This window comes from Mobula birostris, chromosome 13 (assembly GCF_030028105.1).
Source record: "Mobula birostris isolate sMobBir1 chromosome 13, sMobBir1.hap1, whole genome shotgun sequence".
Lineage (NCBI taxonomy): Eukaryota > Metazoa > Chordata > Chondrichthyes > Myliobatiformes > Myliobatidae > Mobula > Mobula birostris.
The window spans coordinates 91,200,539-91,220,676 of NC_092382.1; the positions used below are offsets into that span (position 1 = coordinate 91,200,539).

At 51.1% G+C, this 20,138-nt stretch overlaps 1 protein-coding gene across 3 annotated transcripts in view; it reads left to right on the forward strand.

Annotated features, from left to right (window-relative positions):
• LOC140207166 (non-homologous end joining factor IFFO1-like) overlaps positions 1-20,138 on the forward strand; it is a 36,642-nt gene that overhangs the window by 10,172 nt on the left and 6,332 nt on the right. Inside the window, exons 3-7 of one of the 3 annotated variants that reach the window (XM_072275510.1) lie at positions 5,679-5,774; positions 8,823-8,963; positions 18,005-18,174; positions 19,447-19,567; positions 19,944-20,036. In XM_072275510.1, coding sequence (XP_072131611.1) covers positions 5,679-5,774; positions 8,823-8,963; positions 18,005-18,174; positions 19,447-19,567; positions 19,944-20,036 — 621 coding nt within the window. The remainder of the gene's footprint in view (positions 1-5,678; positions 5,775-8,822; positions 8,964-18,004; positions 18,175-19,446; positions 19,568-19,943; positions 20,037-20,138) is intronic. The other 2 variants (XM_072275511.1, XM_072275512.1) reach the window with 2 other exon arrangements.

Sequence of the window (20,138 nt, forward strand, 5' to 3'; positions counted from 1 at the left end):
TCCCCCCCCCTCTCTCCCCCCCCCTCTCTCCCCCCCCCTCTCTCCCCCCCCCTCTCCCCCCCCCCTCTCCCCCCCCCTCTCTCCCCCCCCCTCTCTCCCCCCCCCTCTCTCCCCCCCCCTCTCTCCCCCCCCTCTCTCCCCCCCTCTCTCCCCCCCTCTCTCCCCCCCTCTCTCCCCCCCCTCTCTCCCCCCCCTCTCTCCCCCCCCTCTCTCCCCCCCCTCTCTCCCCCCCTCTCTCCCCCCCCTCTCTCCCCCCCCTCTCTCCCCCCCCTCTCTCCCCCCCTCTCTCCCCCCCTCTTCCCCCCCCCCCCCCTCTCCCCCCCTCTCTTCCCCCCCCCCTTGTAATTTGCCACTCAACATCCTGGCCTCTGTTAGGAGGCTTGTACATAACTCCTGTCGGAATATCTTCCCGGCCCTCTTTGAGTCTACCTTTTGTAACTTGTACCCCACACATAGACCCTGTAGGTCCTTCGGCCCATGATTTGCTGTTGACCTTTGAATCTGGTGTGATCAATCTTACCCTTACCTCCAGTGTAGCCCTCTGGTTTTCTCTCATCCGATTCAGAGATTATTAAATGCCCCTGATGTATCTGCCTCTTCCACGGACCCACCAGTCTCTCTGGCATGCCCATACCCCCCGACCATAATTTCATCCACTCTCCCTAAAATTAATGTATCAGCCATTTTCAGACTTGTGGGGGAAAGTCTCGGCTATCGTCTCGATCTGGCAAGTTGGAAGCTGAGCGGAGACCCGATTGAAGATCGAGGGCAAGGAGTAGAAATTCCCCCAACCCCCCAGGGTAATATCTGGAGAGCATACGGAAAGGGAAGATTTAAAAAGGATATGCAAAGGCATTTTGTTTTTTTACAGGGAGTAGAAGGTGCTGGACTGTGCTGCCTGGCTGGTGGTGCAGGCAGATCTGACAGGTGTTCACTCGCCCTTGTGACAGATGCATGAGCATGCAGCAAATGGAGAGACGTGGGCCAGGTGCAGGCAGGGGGAGGTTAGTTACATCATATTCAGCACTGATGGTATCAGCACTGTCCTGTATAACGTTAGAGCCCCTGACCCCCCCCCCCCCAACTCTCAGGCTGTCTGGTCCCCACCAGTGTCGACCTTAGTATTCAATCTGCAGACCAGCACCAACACCCCCACCCCCGACCCCCTGTCTGATTCCTCCAACTTGCCTGACCCCCTGATCTGCTCGACTTATCAGTCGACCTTCGCGTTCCCTTGTCTGAGAAAGAAAGCGGTGATTTTCTGGGAAGTGCCAAGACCCGATGGGCCTGGTGTAACTGTTGGAGCAGCTGCTGCAGAGGGTTCTTCAGGGTGAAATTTGCACCCATTTGGAAAAGCGAAGCTCGATTGGGGCAGCCGGCTTGGACTTATGGGTGGGGTAGGCCGTTGTGGGATTGGTTGATTGTTGTCATGTTCTGAGGTATGGTGAAAAACTTCTCTTGCTCATTGTTCAAAGTGAATTTCTTATCAAAGTACAACTGTATATGTCACCATATACTACCCTGAGATTTGCTTTCTTACAAAGGGGGAGAGAGACGGACAGGTGGGGACGAGAGAGATGGACAGGGGGAGGGGAGAGAGAGAGATGGACAGGGAGGAGAGAGATGGACGGTGGAGAGGAGAGAGAGATGGACGGGGGGAAGGGGGACTGGGAAGAGGGGAGACGGGGGGGGAGAGAGATGGCTGCAGCAAGAAGAGAGCAAGGTGCGGATGGTGGGGTCGGTGATGAGGGGTGCTGCATCTGCGTTCCTTGTAGACCTGCTCGAGGGTGGGGAAAAGGGCTTTTCACATGATGTACTGGACTGTATCCACTCTTTAGGTTTCATACAGATCACTTCGCTGCACAGTGCATCGAGGCAGAACAAGTTGTAAATGAGTAACAGAGTGCAGGATAAAGTATTCCAAAGATGAAGTATGGTGCAGGTAGACGAGGTGTGAGGTCATTGCAAGAAAATGACAAGGTCAGGAGTCCATTTCGTCATACTGAGGAGACATTCAACACTGGACACAACTTTCCTTGGGTCTGCTGGTGCGTACGTGCTTCTGCCTGTTGGGAGAGTGGAGAAGAGAGCATGTCCAGGGTGGGTGGGCAGGCAGCGGGAAGCGAGACAGGCTTCCTGGAGGAAAGCTGCTGGTTTCCGTGTTGGGCTGAGCCGTGTCTCCAACTCTCCGCTGCTCCTCGCGGTCGCCGGCAGAGTAGTTGCCGTGTCAAGCCGCTGGCGCATCCGGATTGGGGGCCTGATGTGGTGCATCAGTAAAGATGGTCAAGGGCCGACGGGGACGTGAGACCAGAAGACACAGGTGCAGAATGAGGCCGTTCAGCCTATCGAGTCCACTCCGCCATTCCATCCCGGCTGATCCCGGATCCCTCTCAACCCCGTACACCTCACCATTTCCTTTGATGCCCTGATTGACCAGGAAACAATCAACTTCCACTTTAAATGGACTTGGCCTCCATTGCAGTCTGTGGCAGAGCATTCCACAGATTCACTACTCTCTGGCTGTTTAAAAAAAATTCTTCCTTACCTCTGTTCTGAAGGCCCACCCCTCAATTTAGAGTCTGTGCCCTCTAGTTCAGGATACCCCCACTACAGGGAACATCCTCATCTTCCACATCCATCTCACCTAGACATTTCAACATTCGGTAATGAAGGAGCGTTGGTTGGCAAAAGTTGCGAAGCTGAAACAAACACCCGTGTAGATGTGGACAGTGTAGAAGAGGGCGGGGTGATGGCAGATGGAGTTTGACCCAGACGAGTGTGAGGTACTCATCTTTGGGAGGTCGAATGTAAAGGGAAGAGTTCTCCATTGCCTGGGGTTGTCCATGGATGTTGAAGCCCAGCTGTCTACAAGGTGCACAGGCCTGAGCAGTACGATATGGGGAGCAAGCTGTTGCCATGTAGCAAGCTCCCCCTCTCCATGTGTCTGATGAACCCAAAGGAACGGCAGAGACCGATACAGTTTGGCACCAGCAGCATCGCAGGAGTTTCCAGTCAGCATAGGACTGCTTTAGGGGCTCCACCTCTGGATTTTTTCCCTCGAGGTTTCCCAACCTGCCTTCTCCCTGTAGCTGTTAATTCCTCTCCTCTGCAACAATCTGTCTAACTGCGCATTAGATATGTTTAGTGCAGTCATCTTAGATTAGATTAGATTCAACTTTATTGTCATCGTGCTGAGTACAGATACAAAGCCAATGAAATGCAGTTAGCATCTAACCAGAAATGCAAAGAATAGTGCTAATACTGAGACAGTACAATACGGATGCAATACTGCTTCGCGCTGTGATGTGAGGTTCAGCAGAGTCACAGCCTCAGGGAAGAAGCTCTTCCTGAGCCTGCTGGTGCGGGAGCGGAGGCTCCTGTAGCACCTACCGGATGGGAGGAGAGTAAAAAAGTCCATGGTTAGGGTGAGATGCATCTTTGATAATGCTTTTTGCCCTGCCCAGGCACAGTTTATGGTAGATGTTCTCAATGGTGGGCAATTAGATGCCGATAATCCTCTGGGCAGTTTTTACCACTGGCTGGAGTGCTTTGCGGTCCGATACGGGACAATTGCCATACCACACTGAGATGCAGTGGGTGAGTATGCTCTCAATGGTACAGCGGTAAAAGTCCATTAGTATCCTGGGACAGAGGTGAACTTTCTTGATGCTCCACAGGAAATAAAGGTGCTGTTGGGCCTTTTTGATCAGGATGGAGGAGTTCAGGGACCAGGTGAGATCCTCGGTAATGTGGAAACCAAGGAATTTGAAGCTTGATACATGCAGCTCCGTTGATGTAGATGGGGATGTGAGTGTAGCTGTACTGCTTCCCAGGGCAGAGAACGCAACAGAGTTTCTCCTCTTCATCCGAAGTCTGTTCCCCTGAATCTTGAGGTGATGTCCCCTATCTCTAGTCTCATCTACCAGTGGAAGCAACATTCCTGCCTCTATTTTATCTACCCCTTTCATAATTATTGTATGTTTCTCTGAGATCCCCTCTCATTCTCCTCCGTTCCTGGAGAGTTTCGTCCCAGATGGCTCAGTCACTCCTCATAGACTGACTCCCTCATTTCCAGAGTCCATCTAGTGAACCTCCTCTGCAGAGCCTCTGTAGGCAGCCCACTTTTCCAGACATGAGGAGGCCAGCCCTGCATTGGAAGTCTGGCTGCAGCCGTATAGATTTAGATTTTGCCCGATTTAGAGTACTGTGTGCAATTCTGGTCACTCTTTCTCAGGAAGGGCGTGGGTCCTTCGGAGAGAGGACCAAAGAGGTTCACTCGGATGCTGCTTCCTGGACGAATTGAAGGAGGATGTGAATTTTATCTGTGCGCCGGATCCTGGGGGAAGCTGGGTCCCATGGGATCCAGGGAGAGCTAGTTATGTGGGTTCAGGATTGTCCCCGCAATCGGATGCAGAGGGTGGTTGAAGGCTGTTCCTCGGCATGGAGGCCAGTGACTTGTGTGTTACACGGTCGGTGATTTGGATAAGTGATGCGGATGTGAATGCACGGGGCTTGGCACGAAATGATAGGGTGATGTTGATGGTGGCAGCCCTTGCAGGTTATAGGGGGATCTTGATCAGTTGGGGAACAGGAGTGGGAATGGAGAGGGGTGAGGTGGTGCATTTTGGAGCACCAAACCACCGAAACTCTGTCTGCCAGGGCACGAGGGAGCTCACAGAACAGAGGGGCTTGGGAGAATGTGTGCAGACTTCATTGAAAGCAGCACCACAGGTGGACGTGCTGGTGGAAAAGCCATTTAGCACACCGGCCTCCCTTAGTATTGGGCCCCATCTCTCAGAAGGGATCTGTTATCATTGGAGAGACTCCAAAGAAAGTTCACAAGGATGATTCCAGGAATGAAGGGGTTAACACATGAGGAGCACTTGGCAGCTTTGGGCCTGTACTTACTGGGATTTGGAAGGAAATGGGGGAATCTCATTGAAACCTACTGAATGTTGAAGGGACTAGATAGGGTGGATGTGGAGAGGATGTTTCCTCTGGTGGGGGTATCCAGAACGAGAGGGAACAGCCTCAGAATTGAGGGACAACCTTTTAGACTGGAGATAAGGAGGGATTTTTTTCGCCAGAGAGTAGTGAATCAGTGGAATGCTCTGCCACAGACTGCGGTGGAGGCCAAGTCCGTGGTTGTGTTTAAGGTGGAAGTTGATCGTTTCCTGATCAGTCGGGACATCAAAGGATGGTAAGAAGGCAGGTGTACGGGGGTCGAGTGGGATCTGGGATCAGCCGTGATGGAATGGCGGAGCAGACTCGATGGGCTGAACGGCCTCATTCTGCTCCTGTGTCTCATTCAGAGTTGGGACATTTTATTGGGATTGTGTCCTTCGTTGGTGAGGCCTCACTGGAGGTTCCTGTGTCAGGCCTTGGTCACCCTGTTACAGGAAAGCCGTGATTGAGAGTGCAGAGAAGACGTATGAGGGTCATTCCATTCGAAGAGCTGCAAGCTGGGGGGATGTGGATCAAGTGTGAGCTGGGGGGGGGGGGGTGTATTTTAACCAGGCACTGACTTGGTGGGCTGGTTCAGGTGCAGTACTCTTTGTAACGATGGGCCCCTGTTCAGTCCTGGCGCCGTTCACCCTCCCGTCCGACGCCCCCCACGGCACCGTCCGACTCCCCCCGCCGCCGGCCTGCGCGGTGCTGATGCTGATTGGCTGTTTCAGGAGTCCCAGGAGGCCGAGGCTGTTCAGGAGGAGCTGGTGATGAAGGTTCAGCAGCTGAAGGCGGAGCTGGTGGTGTTCAAGGGGCTGATGAGCAATGTGAGTGGGTGGGGTTGTTTGAAGGGGGGGAGGTGAAAGAACGAGGGAACAAGGGGTGGGGCTGCTGTTCCCAGCCCACCCCCCCCGCCACCCCCCAGGATCGGGTCAATGGGGCAAGACCACTCGTTCTGTCCTGTGTCAGCTGCTTCCTGGGGCAGTGGCCTCCTGAGCCTCAGTCCCTCTCTACATCCCACCCCGAGCTCTCCCACTTTATCAGGAGTCCCCACTCATCAACCAAATGCCTGTCGTCCGTCACCCCCCCCCCAACGCCGTGTTCAGTCATCCCTACTTCCTCCCACCTCTTCACCCACGGCCGTTCCCAGAATCTAGCACCCAACCCGAGTCACGGGTCACTCCAGCACATGATTCACTCCAAACTGAGCAGGACTCGTTAGGCTAATGACACCTTATCCCGCAGGTGGTCCATCTCCCTCCATTTCCTGCACGCCCTGGCTAAGAGCCTCTTATGGCCGATCGTGTTTGTCTGGCAATGCATTCCAGGCGGACACTGCTCTCTGTGTTTATATATTTTAAAAAAACAGCTTGCACCGCATCTCACCTTCGAACCCCCTCCCCAGCGATCCCGCCTTGAATACGTGCTCTCTGCTGTGAGCTGCTTCCTACTCCATCTCTGCCTCTCGTCACCTTGCGCACCTCCGTCAGCTGTCCCCTCGGTGTCTGCTGCTGCACAGAACACAACCCAAGTCTGTCCAAGCTGTCCCCGTGGCTCACACTGTCTAGCCCAGGCAGCGTCCCAGTGCATCCTCTCCAAAGCCTGGACACCCACCCTGTGATTGGGGAGCCGGGGGGGGGCTGCGGGGCGACGAGCATTGCATGCGATTCCCCAGATGTGGCCGAACCAGAGTTTTATAAAGGTGCGATGTGTTTTCCGATGTACCGAGCTCGGTGCCCTGGTGCGGGGAAGTGTGGCCGCGTGCCACCTTCGCTATCCGGTCCACCTGCATAGATGCATTTGGGGAGCTGTGGACCGTGAGCTCCGAGATCCCCCGTCGCAGAATTACCCAGCACGGTGGCGAGTCCCTCGTGTCCGAAACGAGTCAGGCCTTCGGGCCAAGAGGGTCTTCAGGTCCTCGGAGTTGGTAGGAAGGGGAAGAGGGCATGTCCTGGGTGTTGAGGATCCTTCTCGAGGCGCAGCCTTTTTCAGATGTCCTTCCTGGTGGGGTGGGTTGTGGCCCGCAATGGAGGTGGCTGCGTCTACCCCCACCCACCCCAATACAGTCCTTCTCGATCCTTAAGCAGAAGACCCTGCATCAGGCCTTTTTTTTAAAAAAAAATAAAAGGAATCGAGTGCTAACAGAGTGAGCTATAACCTTTCACTGAAAACACGGCGTCGGAGGTGGGGACTGAGAGCCTGTTCAACAGCTGATCCAGGTGTCCTCCCGATGCAGCTCAGTTGCTTTTGTTGCCCTGCATGCATCATGGTTTCGTTATATGGACGGCGTGTAACAACTTTTACTGCTAAGTACACAGCTGGAAACTGTGGCAATCCCAGGTGTTACACAGTACCACAGAATCCACAATGCTTTTGGCCCCCGCGTATTTCAGATGAGGGGCTCTCAAGCCTGTGTAGCCCTTCCTTGATTTTTAAAAGCGGACTGCTCACAACGGCCTCCACTGTTGTCTCGCCTGATTACGTGAACGGGGCAGCGCCGGCTACGACTTCAGATTCTGCCAAGTGCATTAATTCGGGCCAGTTTCTCCCTTTGTGGCCTCAGAACTGAAGCCGAGCAAATACAGTTGATTATCAGTGAACCGGGAGGGGGGTGGGGGTGGGGGTTGAATGTACATGTACCCCCGGCATCTTGAATCTGCACCATCAGACACCCAGTTATACCGACCGTTTTATTCCACCCCACCCCCCCACCAGTGGTATTGACATTAGAATCGGTGGTTATCACTGAACTGTTTGGTGGCAGTAATGCAGTGCAAGATATAATTAACACAATTATAGACATAGAAACATAGAAAACCTACACCACAGTACAGGCCCTGCGGCCCAGAAAGCCGTGCCAAACATGTCCTTAACTTAGAACTACCTAGGCTTAACCTACCTATTTCTCTAAGCTCCATGTAACTATCCAGGAGTCTCTGAAAAGACCCTATTGTATCCGCTGCCAGCAGCCCATTCCACACGCTCACCACTCCCTGTGTAAAAAAAACTTACCCCTGACAACTCCTCTGTACCTACTTTCAAGCACCTTAAAACTATGCCCTCTTGTGCTAGCCATTTCAGCCCTGGGGAAAAGACCTCCGACTATCCACACGATCAATGCTTGTACACCTCAAATTATATTTTTAAAAACAGTGCAAAAAGCGAAGTGAGGTCGTCTTGCTCCCCCACGTGTTCACCGATATTCACTGTATTTGGTGGGCTTCAGCTTTGTGAACACACTGGAAGAAATTGGCCAGGATCAGTGCTTCAGGACCCGTCCCAATGAAGGGTCTCGGCCCGAAACGTTGGCTGTTCACTCTTTTCCATTGACGCTGCCCGGCCTGCTGAGCTCCCCTGGCGTTCTGTGTGTGTTGCCGGGATTTCCAGCGCCTGCAGGTTGTTCTCTTGTCACTGAGGGAATGTTCCTGGTCCGTAGATGGCGGGATAGAGGAGGCTGTTCCTAAACTGTTGAGGGTGGATCTTCGGGCTCCTTCAGCGCCTCCCCGGTGGTAGGAATGAGACGGGGCATTTCCTATGTGGCAAGGATCCTTTCTTTCTCTAACCCTTTACGCCTGCCCAACAGGACTGGTGCTTGGGGGGGTGGGGGGGGGGAGGTGGGATTTACAGTTGCCGGTAGTCGGCTGACCCTGGGGTGGGTGGTTCAGAGAGACCCTCACGGTCGTTTGGAGCGCGTGCGCACACACAGATAGCACCATGGGCCAGGAGAGAGCCGAAAGCTCGGTCTGTGACACAGCAGTTTGTGTACGGAAGGTGGCGGGGGTGTGGTTGCGGGCTGGGAGCCAGGCGGTTTGGCGGGGGGAGTGTGTCGTGCTGTGAGAACCTCCCCCCTAGTAGCTCTCGTTCTGCCCCCACAGGACCTGAGCGAGCTGGACACCAAGATCCAGGAGAAGGCCATGAAAGTGGACATGGACATCTGCCGACGCATTGACATCACCGCCAAGCTGTGCGACGTCGCACAACAGCGGAACTGCGAAGACATGATCAGGATGTTCCAGGTAACGCTGCCGATGGACCGGGGGGGTATGGGGGTTGGTATCTCGGGCTTGCTTTGGATTTCCAGCATCCGACGAAATAACCGTGTTACTGAGTGCAGGAGCTGGGGTGTTAGGTTGTGCGAGATGTTGGTGAGGCAGTGTTTGGGCCTTTGCTGTTATTGAACAGCAGGGCCTGTGGCCCACAATGTTGTGCTGACTTTGGACACTGCTATCTTGCAGTCTGCTTGAAGATCAGTCTAACCCTTCCCTTCCACATAGCCCTCTGTTTTTCCTTCCATGTCCTGATTGTACCTGCCTCTACCATTCTGTGTTCCACATATCATTCTGTATATAAAACAAAATAGACGACCATGGGTGAGATGATGGAAGGTTTCCAGGGCGCAGGCCTGGGCAGGGTTATATGGAAGACTGGCAGTTGCCCATGCTGCAAGTCTCCCCTCTCCACGCCACCGATGTTGTCCAAGGGAAGGGCACTAGGACCCATACAGCTTGGCACTGGTGTCGTCGCAGAGTAAAGTGCCTTGCTCAAGGACACAACATGCTGCCTCAGCTGAGGCTCGAACTAGTGACCTTCAGATCACTAGACCGACGCCTTGACCACGCGCCAACATGTATAGAGAAGCAAACCCAATTTCCAACATCCTGCACCCCCACCCCCAATACTTTCTTCCAATGGCCTTAAAATTATGCCCGCTTGGGAAAAGTCTTTGGCTGCCCACTTGATCTGTGCCACTTGTCACCTTATATAAGACTCCTCCTTTGATCCAAAGCAAAATATTCCTGCTTGCTCAACCTTTCTTTATAAGCCATGCCCTCTAATCCTGACAGCACGTGGCAAATCTCCTCTGCAAGATTGGGGCAAAGCGGACAGTCAGGAAGCTTGCAACAGGCTCCTGACAAGCTAGGAGAATGGGCTGAAAACAGGCAGATGAGATTTAATGCGGGTAATGCTGAGATGTTGCCCTTTGGAAGAAGAAACCAGAGAAGGACTTGTGCAGTGCATCTGGGAATACAGGTCCATAATTCCTTGAAAGTCAACTCTCAGTTCAAATAGGTTCTGAGGAGAGCTTTTGGCACATGGGCCTTTAAAATCAGGAAGACGGTGGCACTCTCAGACACAGCGGCCATTCCAGCTCCAGCCAAAGATGTATTTGTTCTCTTTGTTACCATTGCAAGTCACTGCTGGATGCTAGGGACACGAGTACTGCAGGACTATCCCATTAGCAAGTTGCTCGATGGCGTTGCAGCTGGACCTACTGTTGTTGTGTTGTTGCAAGCCATTGCACCAGGAAGGTGCGCGGTCTGACAGTGTTTGTCTTGGACGTTTTTATTGCCATCGCAAGACCCTCATATTGTGAGGCTCCACCATATTGGCAGCATCAATACAGCAACGCTCATTGCTGCCCTTTAGTGTTGGCTCAGTGGAAGAACAACCTGGACTGGGACAAGATAAATACAGGTTTCCCCTGCCATCCAAAGGTAAAGCGTTCCTATGAAACGGTTCGTAAGCCAGAATGTCGTAAAGCGAAGAAGCAATTACCATTTATTTATATGGGAAAAGTTTGTGAGCGTTCGCAGACCCAAAAATAGCCTACCAAATCATGCCAAATAACACATAAAACCTAAAATAACAGTAACATATAGTAAAAGTAGTAATGATATGATAAATACACAACCTATATAAATTAGAAATACTTCTCTACAACGATTACCTGCACAGATCTCCATAGCGAAAATCTCACGCAAGCACTCTCGGCGGAAACACTCTCTCCAGTAACCTTTAGGCTATGAAGCTGCCAAATCATACCAAATAACATGTAAAAATACACAGCTGATATAAAGTAGAAATAATATATGTACAGTGTAGTATCACTTACGGGAATCGGGAGGACATTGAGCAAAATGATGATGGTGTGTTAGGCTGCGTCGTGGCAGGTTTGGGTGGTGCAGTGGCTCCCACCTTCCGGGCAGCGAACTGATACCAATTGGCGAAGCATGCACGGGTACAGCAGTAGCCGGGAGGCACACAGCACATCTTTAAGAAAAAAGCTGAAACAAACATGCTAATTAATTAAGTGCCACCCGGCACGTAATTAATTAGCATGTTTGTTTTGGCTTTTTTCTTAAAGATGCGTTGTGTGCCTCCCGGTTACTGCTGCATTCTCCGCGAATCGGTATCTCTCAGCGGCCTGGGGGTTGGGGTGGTGGGACACTGGGGTGTCATCTCATCGTCGATCATGGCAGGCAGCTCATCTTCTCCTATGTCTGCCTGCCTCGATGTCAAAGGTCGAGATTTGTCGTCTGCTGTGGCTGATGTGGAAGGCTTGCTTGACTGCTTAGCCTCGCGCATTTTTCTATCATACAGTTCTTTGTAAGCACTCAAACCATCCTGCAAATATGCCCTAAACCGACGTACTCTTTCAAAATTAAAGTGGTACTTTATTATTGCAGCAAAAATCTCACGCAGGTGCTTCAAGTTCAGTTCCTGGACGACTTCACCTTCGGTCCGTTTGCTACTATATTCGGTTTCGATTGTTAACCTTTCCTCTTGCAATTGCATCAGCTCTTCATCTATCAGTTCTTGGTCATGGGATGCGTAAACCTCTTCAATATCATCTTCGTCAACTTCCACAAGCCAAACTCACTCTGTCCTTACTTTGTTCACCACGGTCGAAATGCTTAATTATGTCTTGTTTTACGCTAAGTGTAACACCCTTATGAGTTTTTTCAGGCTTTCCCAATACCTTAGAACTCATCTTGCTAACAGCTGCTCACAGGCACGTGTTTAAGCAATGCCGCTGGAATGCAGTTCCAAATCCGGGGGAGAGCAGCTGCTCGGGGTGCGCGCTGATTTTTTTTTCCGCGCGCTGCTTTACTTCGTAAGAGTGAAAACACCTTCTGTTAGCGAAAACAGGGAACTAATGTAGGTCTTTCATAACAGTGAGGTTTCATAAAGCGAACGTTCGAAAAGCGGGGTACACCTTTACTTTATTGATCCCAAAGCAAATTACGGTGTCACAGCATTACAAATGCACAGACGTGTAAATATTAGAAGAGAACTAAGAAAGAATAAAACAGTCTAACAAGAGGGAATCATCACTTCCCTAACTATAGGTTGACTCATTAGAGAGTCTAATGACCGAGGGTAAGAATAACCTCATATATCGCTCTTTGGAGCAGTGCAGTTGAATCAGTCTATTACTAAAAGTGTTTCCTCTGTTCAGCCACGGTAGTGTGCAGAGGGTGAGGAACGTTGTCCAGAATTACCAGGATTTTCCGTAGGGTCCTTTGTTCTATCACAGTGTGTCCAGTTTGATTCCTATAACAGAGCCAGCCTTTTTAATCAGTTTATTGAGCCTGTTGGCATCACCCGTGTTGATGCCATTGCCCCAGCACACCACCACATAGAAGATTGTACTGGCGACAACAGACTGGTAGAACACATGAAGGAGAGGCCTGCATACCCCAAAGGATCTCAGTCTCCTTGGGAAGTAGAGGCGACTCTAAACCTTCTTGTACACAGCCTCCGTGTTGGTTTCCACTCAAGTCTGTCATCCTGGTGCACCCCCAGTTACCTGTAGGTCCTCACCACATCCACGTCCTCACCATCAGCAGTAACAGGGAGCAGAGCAAGCTTAGTCTTCCTAAAGTCCATCACCATCTCCTTTGTCTTACTGATGTTGAGCTGCAGATGATTCAGCTTGTACCATTTGACAAAGTCCTCCACCAGGGCCCTGTATTCATCCCGTCCTCCCTTTATACAGCCAACCATTGCTGAGTCATCAGAGACTTTCTGCAGATGGCATGACATGACAACAGCCCATCCCATAAGTCTACAGTCATGCCATTCAATGACTTGGCTTTCTATTTTTCTTGTGGCTATGTTTTTCTGAAAACTTAACCATGTGTGCTGTTCTGCGCTTTTGCCCGGAGGACGCTGTTCTGTTTCGCTATATTTATTTATCATTGAATGATAATTAGACTTCAGGTGTTGGGATGTTATGCTGAAGTTGTAGAAACCCGTGGTGCAGCCCAATAGGATTATTGTGTGCAGTTCCCTACAGGAGAGGTTAGCTTGAAAGCGATCAGGGACAATTTACAAGGATATTTCTGGGACTTGAGGGCCTGAGCTGCAGGAAAAGTTCAATAGGTTCGGAAATGCCAGCAGACTTTTGTCCCTTAGGTTGGGTGAGGCTCGATCTAGACCATAAATCCATAAGGCGTAGGAGCAGAATTAGACTATTTGGCCCATCAGTACATTCTACTGTCCCATCATGGCTGACCAACAGCACAGAAACAGGCCTTTTGGCCCTTCTTGGCTGTGCCGAACCATTTTCTGCCTAGTCCCAGTGACCTGCACACGGGTCATATCCCTCCACAGACCTCCCATCCATGTATCTGTCCAATTTATTCTTAAATGCTAAAAAAGAACCAGCATTTACCACCTCGTCTGGCAGCTCATTCCACACTCCCACCACACTCTATGTGAAGAAGCCTCTCTCCCCCCCCCCCAATGTTCCCTTTAAACTTTTCCCCCTTCACCCTTAACCCATGTCCTCTGGTTTTTTTCTCCCCTTGCCTCAGTGGAAAAAGCCTGCTTGCATTCACTCTAACTCTACCCATCATAATTTTATATACCTCTATCAAATCTCCCCTCATTCTTCTACGCTCCAGGGAATAAAGTCCTAACCTATTCAACCTTTCTCTGTAACTGAGTTTCTCAAGTCCCGGCAACATCCTTGTAAGCCTTCTCTGCACTCTTTCAACCTTATTTATATCCTTCCTGTAATTTGGTGACCAAAACTGAACACAATACTCCAGATCCGGCCTCACCAATGCCTTATACAACCTCATCATAACATTCCAGCTCTTATACTCAGTACTTTGATTAATAAAGGCCAATGTACCAAAAGCTCTCTCTACGACCCTATCTACCTGTGACGCCACTTTTAGGGAATTCTGTATCTGAATTCCCAGATCCCTCTGTTCCACTGCACTCCTCAGTGCCTTACCATTAACCCTGTATGTTCTACCTTGGTTTATCCTTCCAAAGTGCAATACCTCACACTTGTCAGTATTAAACTCCATCTGCCATTTTTCAGCCCATTTTTCCAGCTGGTCCAAATCCCTCTGCAAGCTTTGAAAAACCTTCCTAACTGTCCACTACACCTCCAATCTTTGTATCATCAGCAAATTTGCTGATCCAGTTTACCACATTATCATCCAGATCATTGATATAGATGACAAATAACAATGGACCCAGCACTGATCCCTGTGGCACACTAGTCACAGGCCTCCACTCTGAGAAGCAATCCTCTACTACCACTCTCTGGCTTCTTCCATTGAGCCAATGTCTAATCCAATTTACCACCTCTCCATGGATACCTAGCGACTGAATTTTCCTAACTAACCTCCCATGTGGGACCTTGTCAAAGACCTTACTGAAGTCCATGTAGACAACATCCACTGCCTTCCCTTCATCCACTTTCCTGGTAACCTCCTGGAAAAACTCCAACAGATCGGTCAAACATGACCTACCACGCACAAAGCCATGTTGACTCTCCCTAATAAGTCCCTGTCTATCCAAATGCTAGTAGATTCTGTCTCTTAATACTCCCTCCAATAACTTACCCACTACCGACGTCAAACTTACCGGTCTGTAATTTCCCGGAATACTTTTCGATCCTTTTTTAAACAATGGAACAACATGAGCTATTCTCCAATCCTCCAGCACCTCACCCGTAGACACCGACATTTTAAATATATCTGCCAGGGCCCCTACAATTTCAACACAAGTCGCCTTCAAGGTCCCAGGGAATACCCTGTCAGGTCCTGGGGATTTATCCACTTTAATTTGCCTCAAGATAGCAAGCACCTCCTCCTTTTCAATCTGTACAGTTTCCATGATCTCACTACTTGTTTCCTTTAATTCCATAGACTTCATGCCAGTTTCCTTAGTAAATACAGACGCAAAAAAGTCATTTAAGATCTCTCCCATTGCTTTTGTTTCCGCACATAGCCGACCACACTGATCTTCAAGAGGACCAATTTTATCCCTTACAATCCTAGGTATTTTCTTGCACTTTTTTTTTACTCCTCAAGCACCTTATTTAGTCCCTGTTTCCTATACATGTCATACAACACTCTCTTCTTTATCAGACTTGCAATATCCCTTGAGAACCAAGGTTCCGTATTCCTATTCTCTTTGCCTTTAATCCTGACAGGAACATACAAGCTCTGCACTCTCAAAATTTCTCCTTTGAAGGCTTCCCACCTACCGATCACATCTTTGCCAGAGAACAACCTGTTCCAATCCACGCTTTTTAGATCCTTTCTCATTTCTTCAAATTTGGCCTTCTTGCAGTTTAGAACCTCAACCCCAGGACCAGATGTATCTTTGCCTATGTTCAAGTTGAAACTAATGGTGTTATGATCACTGGAACCAAAGTGCTCCCCTACACACACTTCCGTCACTTGTCCTAACTCGTTTCCTCACAGGAGATCTAATATTGCATCCCCTCTAGTTGGTACCTCTATATATTGATTTAGAAAACTTTCCTGAACACATTTTACAAACTCTAACCCATCTAGACCCCTAACAGTATGGGAGTCCCAATCAATATATGGAAAATTAAAATCCCCTACCACCACAACTTTATGTTTCCTGCAGTTGCCTGCTATCTCTCTACAGATTTGCTCCTCCAATTCTCGCTGACTATTGGGTGGTCTATAATATAACCCCACTAATGTGGCCATACCTTTCCTGTTTCTCAGCTCCACCCATAAGAACTCAGTAGACAAGCCCTCTAATCTGTCCTGCCTGAGCACTGCTGTAATATTTTCCCTGACAAGCAATGCTACCCCGCCCCCCCCACTTCCATTCCTCTGCCTCGATCACATCTGAAACATCGGAACCCTGGAACATTAAGCTGCCAGTCCTGCCCCTCCTGTAGCCAAGTTTCACTAATTGCTGTAACGTCTTGGTCATTCTCTTAGTTTTTTCTCCATAACCTTTACCCCCCCCACCCCGCACCCTGTCAAGAACCTATCAACCTGTGCTTTATCAATATGCAATGACTTGATCTCCACAGCCGTCAGCGGCAATCAATTCCACAGACTCGCCATCCTCTCACCCTCCTCGTCTCTGTTCTAAAGGGGCGTCTTTCTTTCCTGAGGCCCGCTGGTCTTGGGCACCCTCCGCCCTCTCCACATGCAGTCTAACTAATCCTTCCAGTAGTCAGTGGGTTTCAATCAGATTCACCCTCGTTCTTCTGAACGCCTGCAGGCATTCAGTGCTATCAAAACTAATTAATAAGCTTCAAGGCAAGGCCTCAACATCTCCTTGAGCAATTGAATCTTCGATTTCCTCACTTACAGACGCCAGTCACTTCAAATTGGCAACAACATCTCCACGATCTCCATCAGCACAGGTGCACCACACGGCCATGTGCTCAGCCCCCTGCCCAGCTGGCTTCATAATTCTGACTGTGAGGCTAAGCATCGCTCCAATGCCGTATCTAAGTTTGCTGAGGACACTGGTGCCATTGGCTGAATCAAAGGTGGTGACGGATCAGCATGTAGCAGGGAGACGGAGAGTCTGGCTGAGCAGTGCCCTGACAACAACCTCTCACTCAAAGTCTGCAAGACCAAGGAGCCCGTTGTTGCCCAATGAATGTCCGTGGGCCAGTCCTGTTTGGGGGGAGGTGGGGTCAGAGGTGGAGAGGGTCAGCAACCTTAAATTCCTTGGTGTTGTCATTCCAGTGGACCTGTACTGGGTCCGTTCTCAAAGTGCAATTGCAAAGAAAGCACAGCAACACCTCCAATTTCCAACAAGTTCTCAAATCCTGAAAAACGAGATGACATAGGATCGAAAGATGCAGAAATCTTGTGGGTAGAGTTAAGAAACAGCAAAGGTGAAAATACTCTAATGGGAGCCTCTGAACTGTAGCCAGGATGGATGCAAAGACATGTAAGAAGGGCAGTGATACAGTAGTCATGGGAGATTTCGATATGGGTTGGTGCTGGATCCCAAGGGAAGGAATTTGTAGACTGCCCATAAACTGACTTTTTAGAGCAGCTTAGGGTTGAGCCCACTATGGAAAAGGTAATTCTGTATTGGATGTTGTGTAATGAACCAGATTTGATTAGGGAGCTGAACGTAAAGGAACCTTCAGGAAACAGTGATAGAATTCACTGTGGATTTTCCGAAGAGCTGCACAAGAGGCTGCTTAACAAGAGAAAGGCCCTTGGTATTACTGGAAAAATACCAGCACAGGTGGAAGATTGGCTGACCGGCAGGAGACAGTGTGGGGATAAAGGGATCCTTTTCTGGGCGGCTAACGGTGTCTAGTGGGGCTCCACGGGGAGTCAGTGTTCGGACCAATTCTTTATATGTCACTGCTTTGGATCAAAGTTCAAAGTAAAATTTATTATCAGAGTACATACATGTCACCACTTTGAACCCTGAGATTTTCTCTGCAGGCATACCAAATCGATAGAACATTGACTGTAAATATCAGGAGCTGTAAACAAACTGGGCAAATGCAGACGTAAACACATAACGAGCATGGTATAACAATATAACAGTCCTTAAATGAGTGTAGATATCCCCTTTTGTTCAGGATCCTCATGGTCGAGGGGTAGTAACTGTTCTTGAACCTGGTGCTGAGAGTCCTGAGGCACCTGTACCTTCTCTTTGACAGGATTGGTGGCTTTGTGGCCACGTTTGCGGGCGAGACGAAGATGTCCCTGTGACCTGTGACGGCCGTACTCAGATCCCCTCAGTCTCCGCTTTAAATGTACCCGAGGGTGGACCCCCTCAGTGACACGAGTGTGTTGCAGATGGTGAAGACCGTATTTTAATTTGAAACTGTTAATAATAGCTGATGCCCTGGTTATTGTGCAGTCTGTGGCTGGGTTTTAGTATTTGAATAAATTTTTGTTTAAAAGTGAAAGATGGTGAGATGATGTTTAAAACTAAAAGCTGGTGGGCCATCTCTCCCTACCTCCACTGCTCATACCCTCCTGTCTCCCGGCCCCAGGTCTCCCCGTCTGGGCGTAAGAAGGAGCCAAAGACGGCCTGCGGCGAGGAGGGCCCACTGCTGGAGAACGAGGTGTCCAGGAAGCTACTGGGAGGGGAGGAGGAGGAGGACAAGGAGGACGAGACCTCCTCCGCCATCAGCGAGGAGATGCGGCGAATGCTGAACCAGCTGTGAGTAACACAGGTCCCTCGGGTGTTCCCCAGGGCTGGAACAGGTTCCTCGGGTGTTCCCCAGGTCTGGAGCAGGTCCCTCGGGTGTTCCCCAGGACCGGAGCAGGTCCCTCGGGTGTTCCCCAGGACCGGAGCAGGTCCCTCGGGTGTTCCCCAGGACCGGAGCAGGTCCCTCGGGTGTTCCCCAGGACCGGAGCAGGTCCCTCGGGTGTTCCCCAGGACCGGAGCAGGTCCCTCGGGTGTTCCCCAGGACCGGAGCAGGTCCCTCGGGTGTTCCCCAGGACCGGAGCAGGTCCCTCGGGTGTTCCCCAGGACCGGAGCAGGTCCCTCGGGTGTTCCCCAGGACCGGAGCAGGTCCCTCGGGTGTTCCCCAGGTCTGGAGCGGAGGTGACGATACAGGTCCCTTGGGTGTTCCCCAGGACCGGAGCAGAGGTGATGATACAGGTCCCTCGGAGGTAAGGTGAATAGACTCTTCTTGGGCTTATAGCCAGGTACAGGTATCGACTTTAACAGCGGGACAACGGAAACCTGATTGGACGAGGAATAACCAATCAAGGGGGATGGACACTGGACACACCCCAGTGCCATCCCTGATGAAGATGGCAGAGTTTGTCATCAAAACGCTGTTTCTAATCAATACCTGCACCCGACTGGAAGCCCAAAAATAGTTTATTTGTCACCTACACCGGGAAAGCTTGAGATCCAGAGGTGAGGTGGTTCCCGCAGGTGGTTGCTTGAGAGCGGGGCCAGTGGTTGACGACAATAAGCAGCATGGGAGGGTGGCGAGGGTGGAGATCTCACCTTCCGAGGCAGAGTTATCACCACTCATGTAGCCCAGACCCTCCCTCACTTTCCCAGTGCCAACAGGGCAGATTGCAAGGTCCAGGCCGAATGTTTGAGGTGAGAGGGGGTAAAGTTCAAAAGGAAGCAGAAGGCTTTTCATTTACGCGGAATGCCAGGAGGGGAGAGGGAGGGGTTTGGACTGGGGGGGGGGTGGTGTCACCCCGATGTATGCAGACCTGCTGTCGGGGAGCGCAGTGGTAGAGATGTTCCTGAGGGTGCTGAGTAGGTCCACCAGATGGGGGAGCGCAAGGCCGGGTCAGCATAGTAATGATGGGATGAAGGGCCTTCTGTGAGTTGAGCGCGAACTCGTCCACCGCGCGGATCTGTGTTGTCGGCCGCTCAGTGTCGATGAGTTTGTGTTGGGGGGGTGGTTGCGATTGCCTCACCGTCCCGCCCTCCTCCTGACACTGTGCTGTACCCCCCCGGCAGGAGGGAGTACGACTTGGACGACGAGTGCGACAGCCTGACCTGGGAGGAGACGGCAGAGACCCTGCTCCTCTGGGACGACCTGTCCGGGTGCAGGGTGTCCCCCGGCGACAACGTCAACGAGGTGAGACCGCTGCCCCGGTCCGAAGGCGGATGAGAGGGATGGGCGGGCGCGAGGGGTGATGAGGGGAGTGACCAACAGGGGATGGGGTGAGAGAGCGACAAGGAAGGCTGGGTCAGTGAGGAAGGACGAGGGGCGAAGCGACAAAGTCGGAGGGGGGGAAGGAAGTCAAACGCGATGGGGATGTGATGCCGCCACACTGCATGCGTGTTGCTCCCTCCCTGCCCCTGAGTCCTGGACACCCATGTGGGGATTTGGGTCAGTGGAGAGCTGGGTTAGAAACGAGGCTGGGTGCTGGGACAGAGTGGGTGGAGAGGTAGGAAGTCTCCACCGGCTGATGCTGACGTGCTCTTCCCCTGCCCCCCTCGCACACCCGGAGAAGGACGAGACGCTGGAGAAGGTGATCAAGGACACGGAGTGTCTCTTCAAGAGCCGAGAGCGCGAGTACCAGCAGACCATTGACCAGATTGAGGTAGGGCTGTTCCGGGAGCAAGCGCGCGCGCACATGCACACGCACGCAGGCGCGCACGCACACACACACACACACACACACACACACACACACACACACACA